This window comes from Pseudoliparis swirei, chromosome 9 (assembly GCF_029220125.1).
Source record: "Pseudoliparis swirei isolate HS2019 ecotype Mariana Trench chromosome 9, NWPU_hadal_v1, whole genome shotgun sequence".
In the NCBI taxonomy this organism is placed as follows: Eukaryota; Metazoa; Chordata; class Actinopteri; order Perciformes; family Liparidae; genus Pseudoliparis; species Pseudoliparis swirei.
The window spans coordinates 14,669,857-14,688,106 of NC_079396.1; the positions used below are offsets into that span (position 1 = coordinate 14,669,857).

Here is an 18,250-nt window from a genome sequence, read left to right on the forward strand (position 1 = left end):
TGAATAAACTACTCGCTGCCTTGCAGTTTTAAACTTAATACTCAGTTGTCGAGCATCTTTCCTGAATCCTCTCCTCCACCGGAAGACCACCTGCCGACGGAGAGAGATCCCCGGCGTCATCGTTCAGCCCCCGAGGTGAGGTGAGCTACACTACCGTTCAAAAGTTTGGGGTCACTTAGAAATGTCTTTATTTTTCAAAGACAAGCACTGTTTTTTCAATAAAGATAACATTAATCAAAAATACACACTATACATTGTTAATGTGGTAAATGACTATTCTAGGTGGAAACGTCTGGTTTCTAATGAAATATCTCCAGAGGTGTATAGAGGCCCATTTCCATCAACTATCACTCCAGTGTTCTGATGGTACATTGTGTTTGCTAATCGCCTTAGAAGACTAATGTCTGATTAGAAAACCCTTGTGCAATTATGTTAGCACAACTGAAAACAGTTATGCTGGTGATATAAGCTATACAACTGGCCTTCCTTTGAGCTTGAAGAACAAAATTAATACTACAAATATTAAGCATTATTTCTAACCTTGTCAATGTCTTGACTATATTTTCAATTCATTTGATAAATAAAAGTGAGTTTTCATGGAAGACCCAAAATTGTCAGGATGACCCCAAACTTTTGAACGCTAGTGTACGTCCGCACGGCTACACTATACTGATATTGGGCACACACTGATTCCTCACACATTGCCTTTTGTACTGGGAGAGAAATAGACTAACTGGGAGACCTCTGTCTGTCGGTCGGACCGTGGTGGGTCTACAGACCGGGAGAGGGTTTCGTAACGGTCGAGTCCCCGTCGCAGTTTGTCATAAATTATTATTAAAGTCTGAGAGTTTTATACCGACCACTATCCGAGCTTTGTACACTTGATTGGGTTGGGGTAAGATAGTCCTAACGTTTCATTAAGAACCAGTTTGTTCTCTCCGCTGGGTTTCTTCTGACACCACACATTTGTTAACTCCTATAGGGGGGACTTGATCTCTGCTCTCTCCCCCTTCTCGCGGCCCTCTCCCTCGGGACATCGGTAAACGCTCGTTCTTGCTCCTCCACGTCAGAGACGGGGGATGCCGAGCGGCCGGGGTGCGAGAGGCCGTTAGGGGTAACCGTCCGACGAAAGACCGGGCATCGGTACCGGTAAAATTGGCCGTTAAACCTCTGAGGGCCACTAGCCAGCCAGGCCGACCTGTTTTGGGAAGTTTTATGCACAGAGACGTTCCTAAATCAAACCCAAAAGCATCCCCCAAAGTAAAATGTTAAAACACGACGTCGCTTTCTTTCCCCCTCCCAGCGATTGAATCGCGAGCACGTTTAACAGGCTATACGAAATAAACTGAATTGAATAGTTATCAGCTTCCGGTTCTTTATTCTTCCTGTTTTATCTTCAGTACTGGAGCTTCAGCTGAATGCGAGAGGCCTGTTGGTCCGGCAGAGGTCCAGCTGCTGCTGAATCAGTCCCCACTGTGGCACTGTTGGGTAAACAAAACAAGAATAAAACAAAAGAAATATCGTATGAAGTGTGTGTGAGTATGCGTGAATGTGCATATTACCGGAGGCTCGGTGCGTCAGATCTTTCTCTGCATCACAGACTAATGCCACGGTAACCCCCATTTGTTAAGCAGTAGTGGATGAATCTAAAAAGAGTTTATGAGGCATTAGTTAGAGTTCGATATGTATTCGGACCACCAATCCTCCCCCACTGAAGGAGAATTAGACTGATGAGGCCCTGCAGCCTTACTTGTTCCAGATTGGGTTCGTTTTCAAGACTCTCGGGTCTCCAACCACAATCAGCAAGGATCGTGCTCGTGTCATTGCCACGTTGAATCTCTGGGAAGATAGTGTCAGTTAGTGTGCACGTATTATTGTTCATTATCATGAATCAAACTGCTGGTACTAACATTGTGGACATTAGTAGTTTCATGGAAATCCATTTTGCCTCATTAATATAGAAATGTGTTTGCAGCAAGATGTTTATAATTCTAACAGGAGCATCTAATTGATTATGGCGATGGTGCACACACATCATATATTGCTCTTGAGTTATTGTCTGTTTGTGTAATGTTTCTCACCTTCACACTGTTAACAAAGCCTATCGTGAAATGCTGCTTTGGCGCAGTCAGTTTGGGATTGCTGCGCACGGTAGACACCAGACTCACATTGAACTCTTGACCCTGAAAGTTCTCCACTGTACCAACCTACCACACATATGCATGCTGTGTTCATGCAGTTCTCTCAAATTTGTTTTGCAACAAACATACAATCACTTTCTGTCTCCATACCAAAACGTTTTCCAAGTTTTCCTTCTTGAGCTCGCGGTCCATCCGAAGGGCGTGCTTGATTTTGTCCACCTGTCGGGACACAAAAATAGGACTACATTAGCAGGATTACACGAAACAGATGTGGTGTTGGTCATTACAGAGTTTGATCAAACTCAAACGTATGCGTGAGACTATCTTTTGTGAAAGTGAAAGATTGCATGGGTATTTATTTTAGGGGAAACTAAATACTGGGCTGACACCCATTCAATCAAAGCTGCTTGTGGCAGCTGTGGGGCTGGAGTCTCCAATTTGGCCTTGGCTGCTGGCTGGTTGGTAATCAGTCAGCAGCCGACGCTGCTCTCTGAAAAGGAGCAGTGGAGTGTGGAGGGTGAGCAGAGGCGCCGTCGTGCGGTCTGCTGAGAAATAAAGCGTGTTAACGAACAGAACCTCGTTGGTGTTGGCGACTCCTTGGTGCTTTAGGGGGAAAGCCACGGGTGACGGCCACTGCTCACCAATCATAGACGGCAAAAGGCGATATCATGCCCATAAAAAAGGCTTTTGAACACATACATGTATTATAACTCAAAGAGACGCAATTAGTAATAATTGATCGGTTTGCCATTTGAGATTCATGTCACCAATTTGACAGATGCTTCTTTAAAACGGCAGCCTATGGGGACAATGGACTTTGGGACAGAAGGGATTATTTTTGTGAAAATAAAAAATCAAATCAACCCTAACCCAAATCAAAGCTTACTTACAGTAACGCCATTTTAATGAATGGGTTTCCCGGGGTTAAAGCAAGATGTTTTACTCTGACACAACCTTCCAGGACAAAAAAAGACCTTTTTCTAGCTGCTGTATATGTGAGGTCTGTTTCTTTTTACTGACTGAGTGAAGGTGAGAGGGGACTGACGCTCAACAGATTCAAACTGGTAACATGGACTTTCTCTTCCTCTGTGATACACCCATTATATCCATGGATGATTGTCAAAACATACTCACTTGCTCTCTGTACGGCGCAATGATGCCAATTTCTCCTGGCTCAATTATGGTCACACCCTTTTTGTGCAGATGATCCACAAGGGCTTTTAGGTATTCTATCAAAACTTCCACCTCTGCCATGTTGTAAACAGAGTAGTTGTTGTCGTCATGTTGATCAGTACCTGCCACTCCATGGAAGATCAGAGGGAAACCCTGAGACAAGGAGAGAGAAATGAGAATAGGGTTGGAGAAAGAGAGAGACTTGTGGTGTGTGTGTGTGTGTGTGTGTGTGTGTGTCTGCATTACTTTCTCTGGCAGGTGTTCCCATTTGCAGTATAAACGGCATATCGCTATATCAGCATACGGTTGAAGTTCTCCATTATAAAAGAGCTCATTGGGAATTTTCAGAATTGCAGAATGGGACCTGAGAGAGAGTGAAGAGTAAAAAAAAAAACTATTTAAAAATATAATCAGGGACAAGTTGAGAAAGCATGGGCAAATGAACAGAAGTATCAAAGAGAGCTTTCCAAGTCACACTGCAAAGCCACAAAGCAACACATTTAAGCATCCTCCTTCTCACACCTGTAGTTCCTTAGTAATTTGGTTACAAAGCACTTATTAAACCCGTGCCCCTCATGTGACTTGTAAAGGTCGATGTTGTTCATCAGACGTTCCAACATGGATACACCTGCACAGAGTAAATGTTTTCAAACGTCATAAGGCTCAGGCATTAATGAACAGAATTCAGGTAGCACTTAAGTGAAAGTTCAAGATCTATTTAATTAGTAGCTTCAACTGTACCTATGATTTTGCATTACATAAACATAACCCTAAAATACATCAAGCACTTAATCTATATGGTTAAAAAAAGTTCTCACCCATGCCATGTTTCTCTGCCAGTTTGGACATGATGACAGGGCCTAACTGTTTAGGGTCTCCAGCCAGCACTAATTGGCATTTCTGAGGTGTAATTAGAGCTTCGGAAAAAAGAAAACAAATATTAAGCACACACTTATAAGGCCGATCACACCGAGAGGGGTCACAACGGGCACGGCCGCTTAAAAAATGCCCCTTGGCGTTCAAGCGATTTGGGCAAAACAGCTGTTGTACTTTTTGTTTTGGAGCTTAGAAGCTGTAGTACCACTTGACATTACGATTGTAAAAGACAAGACAATCCAATGTAAACAATGGGGGTAAAAGATTATTCAATCCAGATGTCAGGCCCTTGCTGTTGTCATTCTGTAAAAAGTAGGATGAGGGGGAAATGCCTTAGGAAAGCAAAGGTTTAGCAGGCAACACGTCTCGGTGTAATCGACCCATACAGAGTATAAGATGCGGTATGTTAAAGAAGCTTGCTTGCTCTTTACCTGCTAAAGGGATGAGACACTCGGTTTCTGATGCTTGGCTTGCCTCATCCACAAATATGTAAGTGTAATGATCCGAAGGAATCCCTTTGTTCCCCAGCCTGCCGAGAGAGAGGGAGAAAGAAATGACAGATCTGTACCTTTCTTGCATTTCTTTAACTCACCCATGTGCCTCTTTTCGATATGAGTGAGAACTGATGTACTGTAGTGTAATGTAAATGTTAATGTGAAATAGTGAATGTTGTGCTTACATAAAACAGTCTAGCAAGTAAGTAGATTACGTCAGTAAGTACTTCACATCTGACTTTAAGTGGACCTGAAGTCATTTGTATTAACGTCATTTTGAAAACATTCAATGCATAAAAATGACACACAATGCTAAAAACTGTGATCTGCATGTTGTTGTTCATAATATTAATGACGGCTGTTCCCAGTAAGCCACTATCCTGAGCCATAATACTGGTAACTGGCACATCTAAATGCAGCCATTATTATATGGTTAATTACACATGTGCTTTTTCTCCTATGTCAAAATAGGCATTGGTTGTGAAAAATCCGTCGTGGCTATTTAAAGAACGTACTGTACCTTGCTGCAGTTTGCAAGGTGGTGAGAATGATCTTATACGACATCATCTTATTTTTAGGGGGCATCTCTAGTTCCTTTGTTCTGTGGTTCAGGTTGCAGTGTAACTATTGAAAACCACAAAGCACATACACACATATAGTCCACATCCATGTCAGAATTTACTTAAAAAGTGAAAATCTGAGTGAAATATATTTAATCAAAGTGATGTTGCAGAACTCTTCATAAATGTGCCGGTATTTCTTTGTGCTTCTTCATCAATCAATCGTTTGACATAGTGGTGTATGTGACTTTTAGCCAAATATTTGTGGTTTCTTGAGGCTAATGATGTGGATTGTGTATTTTCGAGGAACAGAGTATAAACAAATCCAGACCTTTATATTTTGGGGAATTCTCTTTTCAGGCCAACTTGTGGAGTACATGCGATACACATTGCAGTTGTCAATCTTTTCTTCCAGAAGTTTCTCACAGAGATGATCAGTTGCACTGTTTGAAGGAGTGCAAGCCAGGATGTAGCTTGAGGGCTGCGTTCTCACTATCTGCTTGATGGCTTCCACCAAAGTCGTTGTTTTGCCTAACCAATACATGTAAATATACATTATTCTATATGTACATTTATACTTGAAGCAGTACTACTTGTGAATACATCAGAAGGTGTGCACACACACACACACACACACACACACACACTACCTGTGCCAGGTGGACCAAAAAGCAGATATGGGGAAGGTTTAGCGGAAGCAGCTACAATGTGTTCAATGGCCTTGCGTTGCTCCGGGTTGTTGTCAAACTCCGTTATCCTAATGACACAGAGACAGAGGCACAGGTATGTTGACATGCACTGGGAAAACTATATTTCAGGGACAGATGGAATAAACGGCACACAACAGTACTGATGTATATCTTTGACTGTATCACGTGTTTTTTGATGATTTCTCTGGATTTTACACCTTCAGGTAGTCTGACCTGTGTAGAGGTGGCTGGTGGGGAAAAGATGTTGCCGTCGGGAAAAGCACTTCCCTCAGGTTGTTCTTGTACACCATCTCTACTGCTTGGTGCTGGCTACGCAGGGGCATACCGTTGAAAAAAAATTGGAAATGGAACATCATGCCGTCCTTGAAATCATTCGGGGACCTGCATTCAAATTCACACGTTAGTCCTGTGTGGTACTATGGACTGAACAACTTCAATTGAAAACAGATAGAAAACCCCCGATAGAATTGAAAACTGAAAACAAGAAGCATTTATTATGCCCTGTCTATAGATTACTATAAATAATAGTACTGTATAGACATGATGCTTTTTAAGTAAGACAGTGATCATTAGTGTAATCGGTATTTGTATCATCCTTTTTCGTGACAGAATCAAAACCAGAGGAAACTTTGTAACTTTTTTCAGTCAAGCCTTGTTGCAGAAAAGTAGCTTAGACTCGACCAATAGCAGGAGTGAAACAAGGTTTTCAGAAAAAAGTGTCATTAATGCTAGATTTCTCTCTGTTTAATTATTGAACAGTGACACCATTTAGATTGTTTCTGGAATAGAAACAATAAATTAATTACATTTTTGAGGATTCAACATTAAATCCCATTTAACCCATTTTCGTTTGGACAATTGTCTGTCCTTACCCGTCAACGAATCCCAGGTAGACCCGCCTGCCATCCACAAGATCAACCCAGCCTTTGTATGGTTTCCCACCAAAATCTGCTGTTTCGTCGGAAGGAGTCGCCAGAAAAATTTTCCTGGACATATCCGACGTTGAGACTCCTGCAACCTGATGACACAAAATGTGTATGTGTAAATAAGGGTTTTAATCTGAAAAGACATCGCAGTTGTTATGAGTTATTGTCAGTCTTTACGTCTTACTGTGTGTGTGTGTGTGTGTGTGTGTGTGTGAGGCACGTCACCTGCAGAAAGAAAAGGTCCCTTTTGCCTTTTTGTCTGAACATGGGCCATTCCTGGTTGCATTTCTCAGTATCGATCATCATCTGAAGCTCCTCCAGTTGCAGCAGCAAGTGGAACTTCCGTCTGTAGTTCTCCCATGTCAGAGGGGTCAGGGCCTCCAGCTCCCTAAATAGATTCAATTGAAATTAACAATAGTATCATTCCTACATGCCTTGAACACGTTTGGCTCATTATAGCATTTTCTATTGCATTTTACTTACAGATCAGTCTAGGTGAATCTAAAACTATTCTTACATTTGTCCTACAAACCAGGACCTCAATTAACATTACATAATCATATTTTTCCCGAACCATTTTCCCAGGGTGGAGTGATATTACTTTAAAGATGAGTCATTATTTCATGATAGATCTTCCTGAACTGGAAAAATAAGCATGTGTTCATCAAGCTCAGTATTTGCAATATGCACAAAGCTGGATGAACACTTGAATTGATTAACATTAATTTAATAAATTAAACATGATAAAAAAAATATTCAACTCATGTGTGTGCCAGTGAAAATACATACATGTTGGATTTCCTGAGGTTGATGCTTTTGAGCATCAGATAACTCTTCAAAGGCACCACCAATTTAAACTTCCTCGGTCTAACCAAAGACAGAACACAGGATGGTGATAACTGATACGACTAATTATAATAATAGTGATCTTTACATACAATCTGCTGTACTTATATGGGGATAGGGGACAGTGTTCTATGTGAATGGAGACTGTCAGCGGGGAACCAGAAGAAAATAGTAAACTCTTTCATTTTGAAACTTTCATGGTTAAATTAGATTTATCTCTGTAAAAGGCCATGCGAGAAGTTATTAAGGAATTAATTATCTGAATTAATACAAATGGGATGCTTTCATGAGTAACGTTGTATCAACAACATAATCAACAAGGTATCACAGATAACATGAAGATTACATGACATTAACTTGTTATACCTCAGAACACGTGTCCATAACATTGCGTCATCACACAATGAGTCTGTGGGGAGGGGCTCCTCACTTGAAGATGTTCGATGTCTGACTTCCAAGAGGCGCATAATCTGAAATTTACGTAAGGACTCCTGGCATGTTTCGAAATGAAAGCACAGTAAATATTCATAGAAGCCTGCATGCTCAGAGTAGAAATGGACCCTGATTTGATATGTCTCTCCTAGAAAGAGTATTGGAGACAAAAAGAGAAAGATATTAGGTATATGCAGTAATGTTACTTAATGAAATGTGAATTAAGATAGTAGACCACATGGATTAAAAATAACAGTGATATTTTTTTGCATGTTGGATTCAGCATTTTCATTGTCAGACCACTTGTTGAGTTGTACAGTAACAGTTGCTTAAGGCATTTGCAACAGGAATATGAACAATAACTCGTCTCAACTGGAGAGAAAATAACACATACTTTAATTATGCAAAAAGGCAAAAAGTACTTCACTATGACCAGTCAGGGAAGCCTCCGTAACCTGTTATGATTAAAGCTCAAAGTGGCTTTCTCTCATTCCTTAATAAAAGTTGTTGAATTTCATTTCATTTTTAAAAATTGTTTTTACTATCCATTTAATATTATCACTCATTAACTGTGCTGTTTTTTAAATATTTTTTTATTTTTGTGAATCAACGATTAAAAATTGTGTGCTTGACATGCACTATTGCTGTAAGAATAAGAATATAAGAATATACACTTTTATTAATCCCCAAGGGGAAATTAGTTCTCTGCATTTAACCCATCCTTAGTTATTAAGGAGCAGTGGGCTGCGGTGAAGCGCCCGGGAAGCAACTGGGGGTTCAGTGCCTTGCTCAAGGGCACTTCGACTTGCAACTAATGGGGAGAGCGGGGATCGAACCCACAACCCTGCGGTTGCAGGACGGCCCTCTTACCCCACTGAGCTAAAGCCGCCAAAGAAATGGGTCACTTCAAGATTCAAGATTCAAGATTCAAGATGTTTTATTTGTCACATACACACACAGGGTGTGCAGTGAAATGAAAGTGGCAATGCTCAGCAGGAATGTGCAAGGGCAACAAGTACACACTATTTACAAATAAAAAACAACACAATATTTACAGTAAGTGTGTGTGTGTGTGTGTGTGTGTGCCTAACTTGTCATTGGTGTCAATATCCAACAGCCAAGGACAACTGCACCCTCCCGTGTGGGGCATTTCATTGTGCGTCTCTTTGTCATACCTGACCCAAGATGGAGTTGCTTCCAATTCTCGATTATCTTTCCATGACAGTCTGTGACAGTGAAAATGTTCTCGACAAGGTTGGAAGCCCGACAAGTAAAATGAACTGTTTGGAAACCAGAATTGTTCACAGCAAGCGGCACAACTGTCTGTTGGGCAGGACATTTATGAGAACATCGTCAGTATTATCCTTGCAATCATGAGCAAATTCATGTCACCACACACAACTCACACAAAGAGAAGAAACGCTGCTTCTATTCATTAATACCATGAATGAAGTTGCATATTCATCACAGTGCATTCATATATATATTTTTTGGATCATCTTAGAGATTCCTCAGTTCAGTGGTTAAAAATCATGGTTTATCAATCCTCTTAGTCTCACCTGGTTTTCGTACACAGTGAGGCAGATCTTCTCTTCCACTGAGAGAGGGTCTGAGGTTACGGTGACATCGTGTTCATTGGAGATCAGATTAGCCCTGTGTTATACAACACATAAAACAAATACGCTCGTTTGACATTATATTCACAGAAGAAAATCACAGAAAATGACACAATAAAGTCAGCGAAAGAAACCCTTCATGACGGCCTCTGTCTTCTTCACAGCCCTTTACCACATTATCGGAAGAAGGTTTGAGGGCTTTGCAGTATTTGTAGCCTGAGTTATGTGTGCGTCACAGTGGTTACTGAGAGCAGTTGCGACAATTTTAAAGACACAAATACTTGTATGTAGACTATGTGTGTGTATGTAACTCATACTTGCTTCATAACAAGTAGTAAAAGTACTTTGAGACAGGGAAGATGATATTAGACGCTGTTTTGGCCCTTTCACATGCTGCAACAGATAACAAGTTTGGACAAAGCAGTTCTGTTAAATTGTCAATACCACTCGTAAAGGACCTTGGAGGTCTATGTATATATTGTTATCAGCAGGGTTTATAATGTGCTTTCAAAAGGGGAAAGAAATCACCACATAACTGCTTGCACTTAAATTAGTATTTAAATAGCAATAATACCACCACCTATCCTTTCAGTTCATAAAATAAAAGGAGAATTGGATGTGGGAATGGAGAATTGTTGCTATTATAGTCAGGTTTCAATTAAAAGCCTCACTTACACATAATAGTTTGTTAAAAAAACCTTAATTAAAAATGTATTGTTTGTAAGACATTGACAATGCAGCAGTACTACCGTAAAAAATTTATTGTGCAGGCCCTGATCAGGCTGAACATGACATGGAACTGGAAACAGTGGACTAAGCAGAGAACACCATTCACTTTCTATTGCATACCAAGACAGAAATAGATAAAGCTAGTGGCACACTGGGTCGTGGCATGTCCTTGGAACATTCAAGAGTGCTATCATCTTTGTGTCCTTGACTCAACAGATATCAGTAAGAGTTTGTTATATTTTGCGCTCAATAAGAGGATGATTCTGCTGCTGTCGCGGAGGCATTAACTCTGGGGGGGGGGGGGGGGGGGGGGCAGGGACTCCCCTTCAAGGTTTCTAGCTTGTTGTGTTATGTCTTGTCGTTGTATTGAGTCCTCTCGTCTCTTGTCCTTGGTAGATGGAGCAGATGGTTGATGCGGGAAGTGAAATGGTTTGACGCATTCATTGTTGAGACAAATTCGTCCTAAAAAACATGTCTAGAATCCCAGAAAATAAATAATGTAATTGGCAATAAAGTGCAGTGTATTGAAGGTGCGTTCATTTATTCAGTGCCAACAATCTGCTGAATCTCTCAACTCCTCTTCTGACTGGTGGTGGAGGGCCGCTGATAAACACCTCAGTGTTCAGCTGACTTTGTTCACTAGATCACTCGTTTCAGTACTTCTGATTTCTCTGTCCAAGTGTCATTGGTCCCCATCTACACTGTGAGGTTGTTCACGTCTTGACTCTTTCTGTCATCTTACAGTTCTTCATGGTCATTCCTTTTACATCTCATAGTTGGACACCCAGTTGTTAGTTTTCCCTGTAGCTTTTTGCTCAGGATCACGGTACTCTCAAACTGTTGTGTGAGGATAGGAGGATATACAGATAACCTGCAGCAGTGGTTCAATTAGGTTTTCATGTTGTACACTTGCTGGTTTGTTGCCAACTCTTTCTTTTGCAGCTGTCCACGGATGTGTCCTGTTATGCACAGGCGTTGATGAAGCGCATTGTCTGGATGATAGTGCAGGCTGGGCTCTGGGTGTCATTTGTTCTCCAAATTCCTAGGGAAATTATTTATTCTCAGGCTTAGCACCTGTTTCGTAATAGTCTTGCAGGTGTTACTTAGCCTTGTGTTAGCATTCTCATGTCCATTGTTTTGAGTCTTTATACAAAGCTATCATTCATTCCCATCAAAAATATGGTTGGGGCCTTCTATGTTTTTCATTACTAAAAGTCCCACTGATAGCATCCAGTATCTGCTGTAAATAACTTTTAGCAAAATAATGTAAGCATCCATTCTAAATAGTAAAGTTCCACATAAGATTAGATACAGTTTTAAAAATTCCCGTCAGACCAATCAGGTTTTTGCATTGCGATGATCTGCCTGTGCGCACGCCAAATATATTTAGAGAAATATGGTTTTAACTAAACTTGATTGACTTTTAACTGCAGTCATGTAATGTTTAAAAAAAGTTATGATACCTTAATAGAATGGTACTTTTGGTGGATATACTTTTGTATTTGTCTGAGCTTTGGAATTATAATTTTAGCTTTCTTACCTGTATTTCTGAAAACACTTTGACTTTTCTTTTCGAGCTGCGATCTTTTGGTGGGCCTCCTTAGACATCTGTGCTTCAACAAGGGATGTGTTTCGTGGCCCATCCATGTCACCAGATGTTCTCGGTACTTTATTACGGACAGACTGCACTGCAGGCCATGTTGCATGCAGTCGCTGCTGGTAGAATAAGCTCATTTGGTCCTGAAATTTCTGGAAAAAATAACCAGAAAAGATCATTAATCCACAGCACATCTGCAGTATGAGTATATACTATGAGTTGTGATTATTTTTGCTGGTATTAACATTGAACTAGCTATGTGAACCCCTAGGTTCTGGCTTGTGTTTACTGTATGTTAAACTCATTATAATAACACATGGTAAGAGCCACTCAATAATGAATTTGTGAAAGCAACAAGCAGTCAATTCCCTCAAATAAATGTTGTCTAGTTATGCACAGGTTTATCTGGCTTGACTGTCAGTGCATTTGGCTCCAGGGCAGATAACGTTAGCACCACGTGACTAAACATAATACAGTATAATCAAGTGGGCAGAAATAGTAGCCTTAACTATACACATACATTTATCCATTTAAGTGTATAATCTACTCTTGAATGCCGGAAGAGTTCTGCAGTATTTATGTAATTATTATAATGGACAGTAACACAGTGATAATTGGTGGCAGTGGAACACCTGAAGAGCGTCAACAGCACACGAGCTACACACTTAAGCTAGCTAGTTAGCTGGAGCACTGAGTTTGGAGAAAGATGAGCCATCAGAAGCTGGCGTTAATAAACAACTTTAAATAACCGGGTGCATCGGTAAACATTACCCTAACTAGCTAACAATTTACGTGTGCCGTTTTTAATCACTAATATGTATAAATAGATGGCATGTTAACTTTGCCAAGTGGCCCTTTAATAGCACTAATATGAGCTAAACAGCCTCGACCCCCAACACAGCAAATGGCAGGAATATAGTTTCACATTTAGCAAACATACAACGTGATAGTGACTTACTTTACCAACAAGAAGACAACAGCTAACTCGCAGCAGTGGCAGCTGGGGGGAAGTGAATATAGAGATACAATTTGAAGATCAATAGAATCACAGTTTAAGTGCATCTAGCAATTGATAGCTAGTGATGCAGATCGTTGAATGTCAACAGGTGCGTTCCCCCTTTGAGAACGACATCTGGTTGGCATCTGGTTTAGGGTTGACTTTTAGTTTTCTTATCAACATTTTTACTTTGGCCACTAGGTGGCAACGCAGATTCATTTTTGCTCTGTGTGATGAAGCAGACAGTTTTCAATGTGTGTACAAATCATTAAAAGTAGGACAACAACCTGCACTCTCCCTTGTGTGACGTATGTGCTTATTTAGTTGCACTCTTGAAAGGTTAAATATTAATTAGGTTTATTAGATGTGTTTAAATGTGGCCTTTTCACTCTTCATTCAGTAGCTTCTTGGGTGTTTCTGCAATTCGTTGTAAGCTAAGAGTGACTCTTTTGACTATCCATGGCAAAACTATAACATTCAGGTTCAATTTGTTTTATGTTGGGACCAAAAACAGTAAACTGAGGGGAGATCTCATGGGGACAGGATTATTGCCATGATAGTTATTATGATATTATTGCTTCCTTCATTTTTCTATTAATCTTTTTTGTTAAAGCACAAAGTACAATGTTTTCAGATGCATACAAATACAAATAATACGAATAGACAGGGACTACATTAGCTTGTGGTGTACAATATGTGCAATAATTCCTCAGAAACAACAATAGAGGGTTGGTCTCAATGCTTGTAAGTTTCAGGGTTCAGGAGGGGTTAGTTTTGTTTGTGTGTGTGTGTGTGTGTGTGTGTGTGTATATCTGAGCGTAGGAGGTGTCTACTGATGACTCTGAAGAAAGTTTGGAAGTGGTCTAATGAGGCTTCGAGGAATGGGGGTGGGGGGGGGTGGGGTCGGGTTTGTTTGACACAAAATCCTCAGAACAACCAAAGATGTTTGCTTATCCTGATCTGTGTTAGTCATGTGCGTGTGTCAGTTTGTGTGTCTGTGTTTCTGTCAGCCTTATATCTGTCTGTCGACCCATTTCTGTGTTTGAGACTAGAAGTGAGACTGCATGATGACTCAGCTGTCTCACTGTACGTCGATCATCTCACTCTCGGCCCTGCTTCACCGACAAGTGGCTCAGTAATCATCTTGCTGTCCCGGCAGCTACGACCCCACATGAATCTCAATCACACCCAGAGATCGGAGCTTGTGTGTTTCTGCCTGTGTGAGAGAGAGACAAAGTGCCCCTGATAGCAATGTGCATGTGTAACTGTTTATCTGACAAAATGTCGATGCATTTGTGTGTCAATGACCCACAGAGACAGCAGAGCCAAGAAATTACTTAAACGGCCGCAGCTGCATATCCATGGCAACAGGGTGTTTTAATGGAGGGACATTATGGGCTAGAGAGCAGGGTAATGACCGCTCTGGCCGTCGGAATGCCTTGATCTTATCATCATGGCGAGAGGGGATGCTCCTACTTTCTGATAGTCTAATAGCCCTTGCTCTAATAGACAGGCGGCCTGGGCCACTGAGGTCACTCAGAAACACAGGAACACCGCTCACACACACACACACACACACAGGCAGACACACACACACACACACACACAGACAGACACACACACACCATCACGCTGCTTTTCCACGGAAGCAAAAGCACAAACTGTGTTCAGTTTTCTAGTGATGCACTGTCACAGCTGGTTAAAAGGTCCTATTAGAACACTGCCTCTGTGACAACTGGACCTAGTATATTTGTGAGGGAAATGTGATCAAAGGACATTTCTTTTAGGAGAGAAAGAAACAAGGGGAAGGATGAGGAGGGAGCAAAAGAGAGATAAGAGTTTGTTGAAAACCTGTTTGCAGAAGAATGGCCTCTCACTTTTTTTGGCACCCATTACACACTCTAGCACTCGTATACTCTTGCAAATCTCACACAGCTCGGTGGAGTGTATACAAGTCCAAATCCTATAAGACCATTTGAATACCACAACAGTCTTCTTCTAATCTGTTTGTTTGAAATTTGTGATGAATCTGCAGTTTTCAGCAGACCCGTTGCAGGCCTTATCCACACCTATTTGTCCATGTTAAGGGTTGAGTTATTTCTCAACACGATTGGTTGAATGCCAATGGAGGTGTGTGTGTGTGTGTGTGTGTGTGTGAGTGAGTGAATGTTCCTCTTTATCTCACTCAATGAGTGAGTGGAGGTTGGCTGTAAGGCTATCAGTCCCTCTCAGACACCCAATCTGTCTCTGTCACTGTGCCTGCAGCCTGCGCACACACACATACACGCTCACACAGACATACATTGATGAACTGGCGTCAGCAACGTTACCGTTGTTAGATGCTGATATTGCATCAGTGCCACGTTCTTGTGTATTTGGCACTAGCTCGATTAAAAAGGACTCTTCTTTCTAATGTATGTCTGAAGGGAGTGGATTTGGTTGTAATCAAATCGTAAATCTTGATCTAAGTTGAATTTCTCAAAGCCCTTTTCTCTCTCCGTCATTACAGGTCGACATACGGTGCACATATACTGAAATGTCCCATTGGGTTTCCTGAAGTGGACTTATCTCCTACCATCGCTTCTCGCATCTCACTCTTTCCTGGATCCAGACAGGGCTGAGCGCCACACTCATCCAGAGAGGCCTCTCTCTTCTTGGCTCAGTCCCACACTCAGACCCTCTCAACCACACAACCTCCATACAGTTGGCAGAGTGCTGCATGACACTCAAGGTAATGATCTAGTTCTAGTGTGTGAAAACCGGACAGTTGATGGCAGTGGGGATGATGTTGACAGAAATATTGATGCCACCGACAAAAATACTGCTGATTCTGTGGACAGAAAAGACAAAATCATGGAGAAAGGCATAACTTCTCAAGACTTGCTGTTATAGCAACTACTATTCACATACTTTACACATTTAAAGACCCCCTTTTTCCCCCTTTATTTTGAGACATTTTAATATAAGATGGCAATAGTAGAGAGATTAAAGGAAATGAGGGAGAAAGTGATGCCACAAAAGTCTCCAGTCAGATTGTGTAACCAAATATTCAAGATTCAAGATCAAGATGTTTTTATTTGTCACATACACACACAGGGTGTGCAGTGAAATGAAAGTGGCAATGCTCAGCAGGAATGTGCAAGGGCAACAAGTACACACTATTTACAATAAAAAACAACAACACAATATTTACAGTAAGTGTGTGTGTGTGTGTGTGTGTGTGTGTGTGTGTGTGTGTGTGTGTGTGTGCCTAAGAGGGCAGTTGTGTGGGTCTATGTGGGGTCCTGGTGAGGTCGGAGTTCACAGTCCTGATGGCCTGAGGAAAGAAACTCCGTCTCAGTCTCTCTGTTCTTGCAGCGTGACTACGGAGGCGCCTGCCTGACCGCAGCAGCTGAAACAGTCTGTTGTTGGGGTGGTGAGGATCCTTCATGATCCTGCCGGCTCTGGTTCTGCACCTCCTGGTGTACAAGTCCTGCAGGGTGGGAGTGTAGTTCCAATAGTGCGTTCAGCCGAACGCACTACTCTCTGCAGAGCCTTCCTGTCCTGAGCGGAGCAGTTGCCAAACCAGGCTGTGATGCTTCCTGTCAGGACGCTCTCTACAGCTCCAGAGTAGAAGGACTGAAGGATCCTCTGGGAAACTTTAAATTTCCTCAGCTGCCTGAGGTGGTAGAGGCGCTGCCTTGCCTTTCTCACCAGAGTGTCTGTGTTCGTTGACCATGTCAGATCCTCGGTGATGTGGACTCCCAGGTATTTATACCCTCTCCACAGTAGTCCCGTTAATCCCCAGTGGTGAGTACGTCCTCTGTTGTTGTACCCTCCTAAAGTCCACAATCAGCTCCTTAGTTTTGGTGACATTCATGATGAGGCTGTTGTCCTGGCACCAGAGTGACAGATCAGCAACTTCCTCCAGGTAGGCCTTCTCGTCGTTGTCGGAGATCAGGCCCACCACCACTGTGTCATCCGCAAACTTGATGATGGTGTTGGAGCTGAACCTGGCCACACAGTCATGTGTGTACAGGGAGTACAGTAGGGGCTGAGGACGCAACCCTGGGGATCCTGTGTTCAGGGTGAGGGATTTGGAGGTGTGTCTGCCCACCCTGACCACCTGTGGCCTGGCGGTCAGGAAGTCCAGGATCCAAGCACACAGGGGTGTTCAGTCCCAGCTCAATCAGCTTGCCGCCAGTCTGGAGGGACTATGGTGTTGAAAGCTGAACTATAATCAATGAACAGCAGTCTCACATAGCCCCTCTGGCTGTCCAGATGAGAGAGTGTGGTGTGCAGTACCTGGGAGACAGCATCATCTGTGGATCTGTTTGGGCGATAAGCAAACTGCAGCGGGTCCATGGAGGAAGGGAGGAAGGCGCAGATGTAGTCCTTTATCAGCCTCTCAGCATTTCATGACCACCGAGGTGAGGGCCACCGGTCGGTAGTCATTCATACATGCTGGAGAAGCATTCTTGGGCACAGGGACAATAGTGGATCTCTTGAAGCAGGCGGGGACCACGGACTCAGCCAGGAGAGGTTGAATATTGTGGTGAACACTGGAGCTAGCTGGTTAGCACAGGTCTTCAGTACTCGCCCAGATATGCCATCTGGACCTGCAGCTTTCCTGGTGTTCACCCTCAACAGAGCCCTCCTCACACTGTGCTCGGTCACAGAGAGTGTGTGTTCATCCCCAGCGGTAGAACTCACCTCGCCTCGCTTAGTGTTGTTGTTAGCCGCGAGCTAGCGCTGTTGTTGCTAGCCTCAAACCGTGCATAAAATGAGTTCAGGTCGTCCGCTAGGGATGCGTCGGCACTCACCATAGCGCGGGTCTGCTCTGGTAGTCTGTGATAGTCCGTAGCCCCTGCCATAGGCGCCTGGTGTCGCGCTGCTCCATCTGTGATTCCACTCTGTCTCGGTACCTCCTCTTGGCCTTCTTCACCGCCTCCTCAGTCCATAGACCGCTGCCTTGTACTCGTCCATGTTGCCGGATACAAGACCGGAGTTATAGGCAGCAATGCAGGCGTTCACAGCTTCACGGATGGATCTATCAACCCACGGCTTTTGGTTAGGAAAGACCCTAACTTTACCGTGGGACCGATGGTGTCCGCTAAGGCTATGAGGCTCATTGCTACTTCCATAAACTCGCTGGCGTCACTGGAACTGGATTG

The 18,250-nt window shown here is 42.5% G+C and overlaps 1 protein-coding gene across 1 annotated transcript; it reads right to left on the reverse strand.

Moving 5' to 3' along the window:
• Window positions 1–1,355: 1,355 nt before the first annotated feature.
• LOC130199354 (putative helicase mov-10-B.2) lies at window positions 1,356–13,109 on the reverse strand. The gene is made up of 22 exons (XM_056422776.1): window positions 13,059–13,109; window positions 12,044–12,252; window positions 9,718–9,811; window positions 9,334–9,481; window positions 8,093–8,306; window positions 7,670–7,747; window positions 7,106–7,268; window positions 6,827–6,972; window positions 6,168–6,335; window positions 5,895–6,001; window positions 5,576–5,775; window positions 5,205–5,308; window positions 4,622–4,719; window positions 4,133–4,231; window positions 3,837–3,942; window positions 3,561–3,678; window positions 3,276–3,467; window positions 2,292–2,360; window positions 2,082–2,207; window positions 1,751–1,839; window positions 1,563–1,646; window positions 1,356–1,481 (listed from the first exon to the last, which is right to left on the reverse strand). The coding sequence occupies exons 2-21, from the start codon at window positions 12,235–12,237 to the stop codon at window positions 1,595–1,597; spliced, it is 2,565 nt and encodes an 854-aa protein (XP_056278751.1). The 5' UTR covers window positions 12,238–12,252; window positions 13,059–13,109; the 3' UTR covers window positions 1,356–1,481; window positions 1,563–1,594.
• Window positions 13,110–18,250: the final 5,141 nt, after the last annotated feature.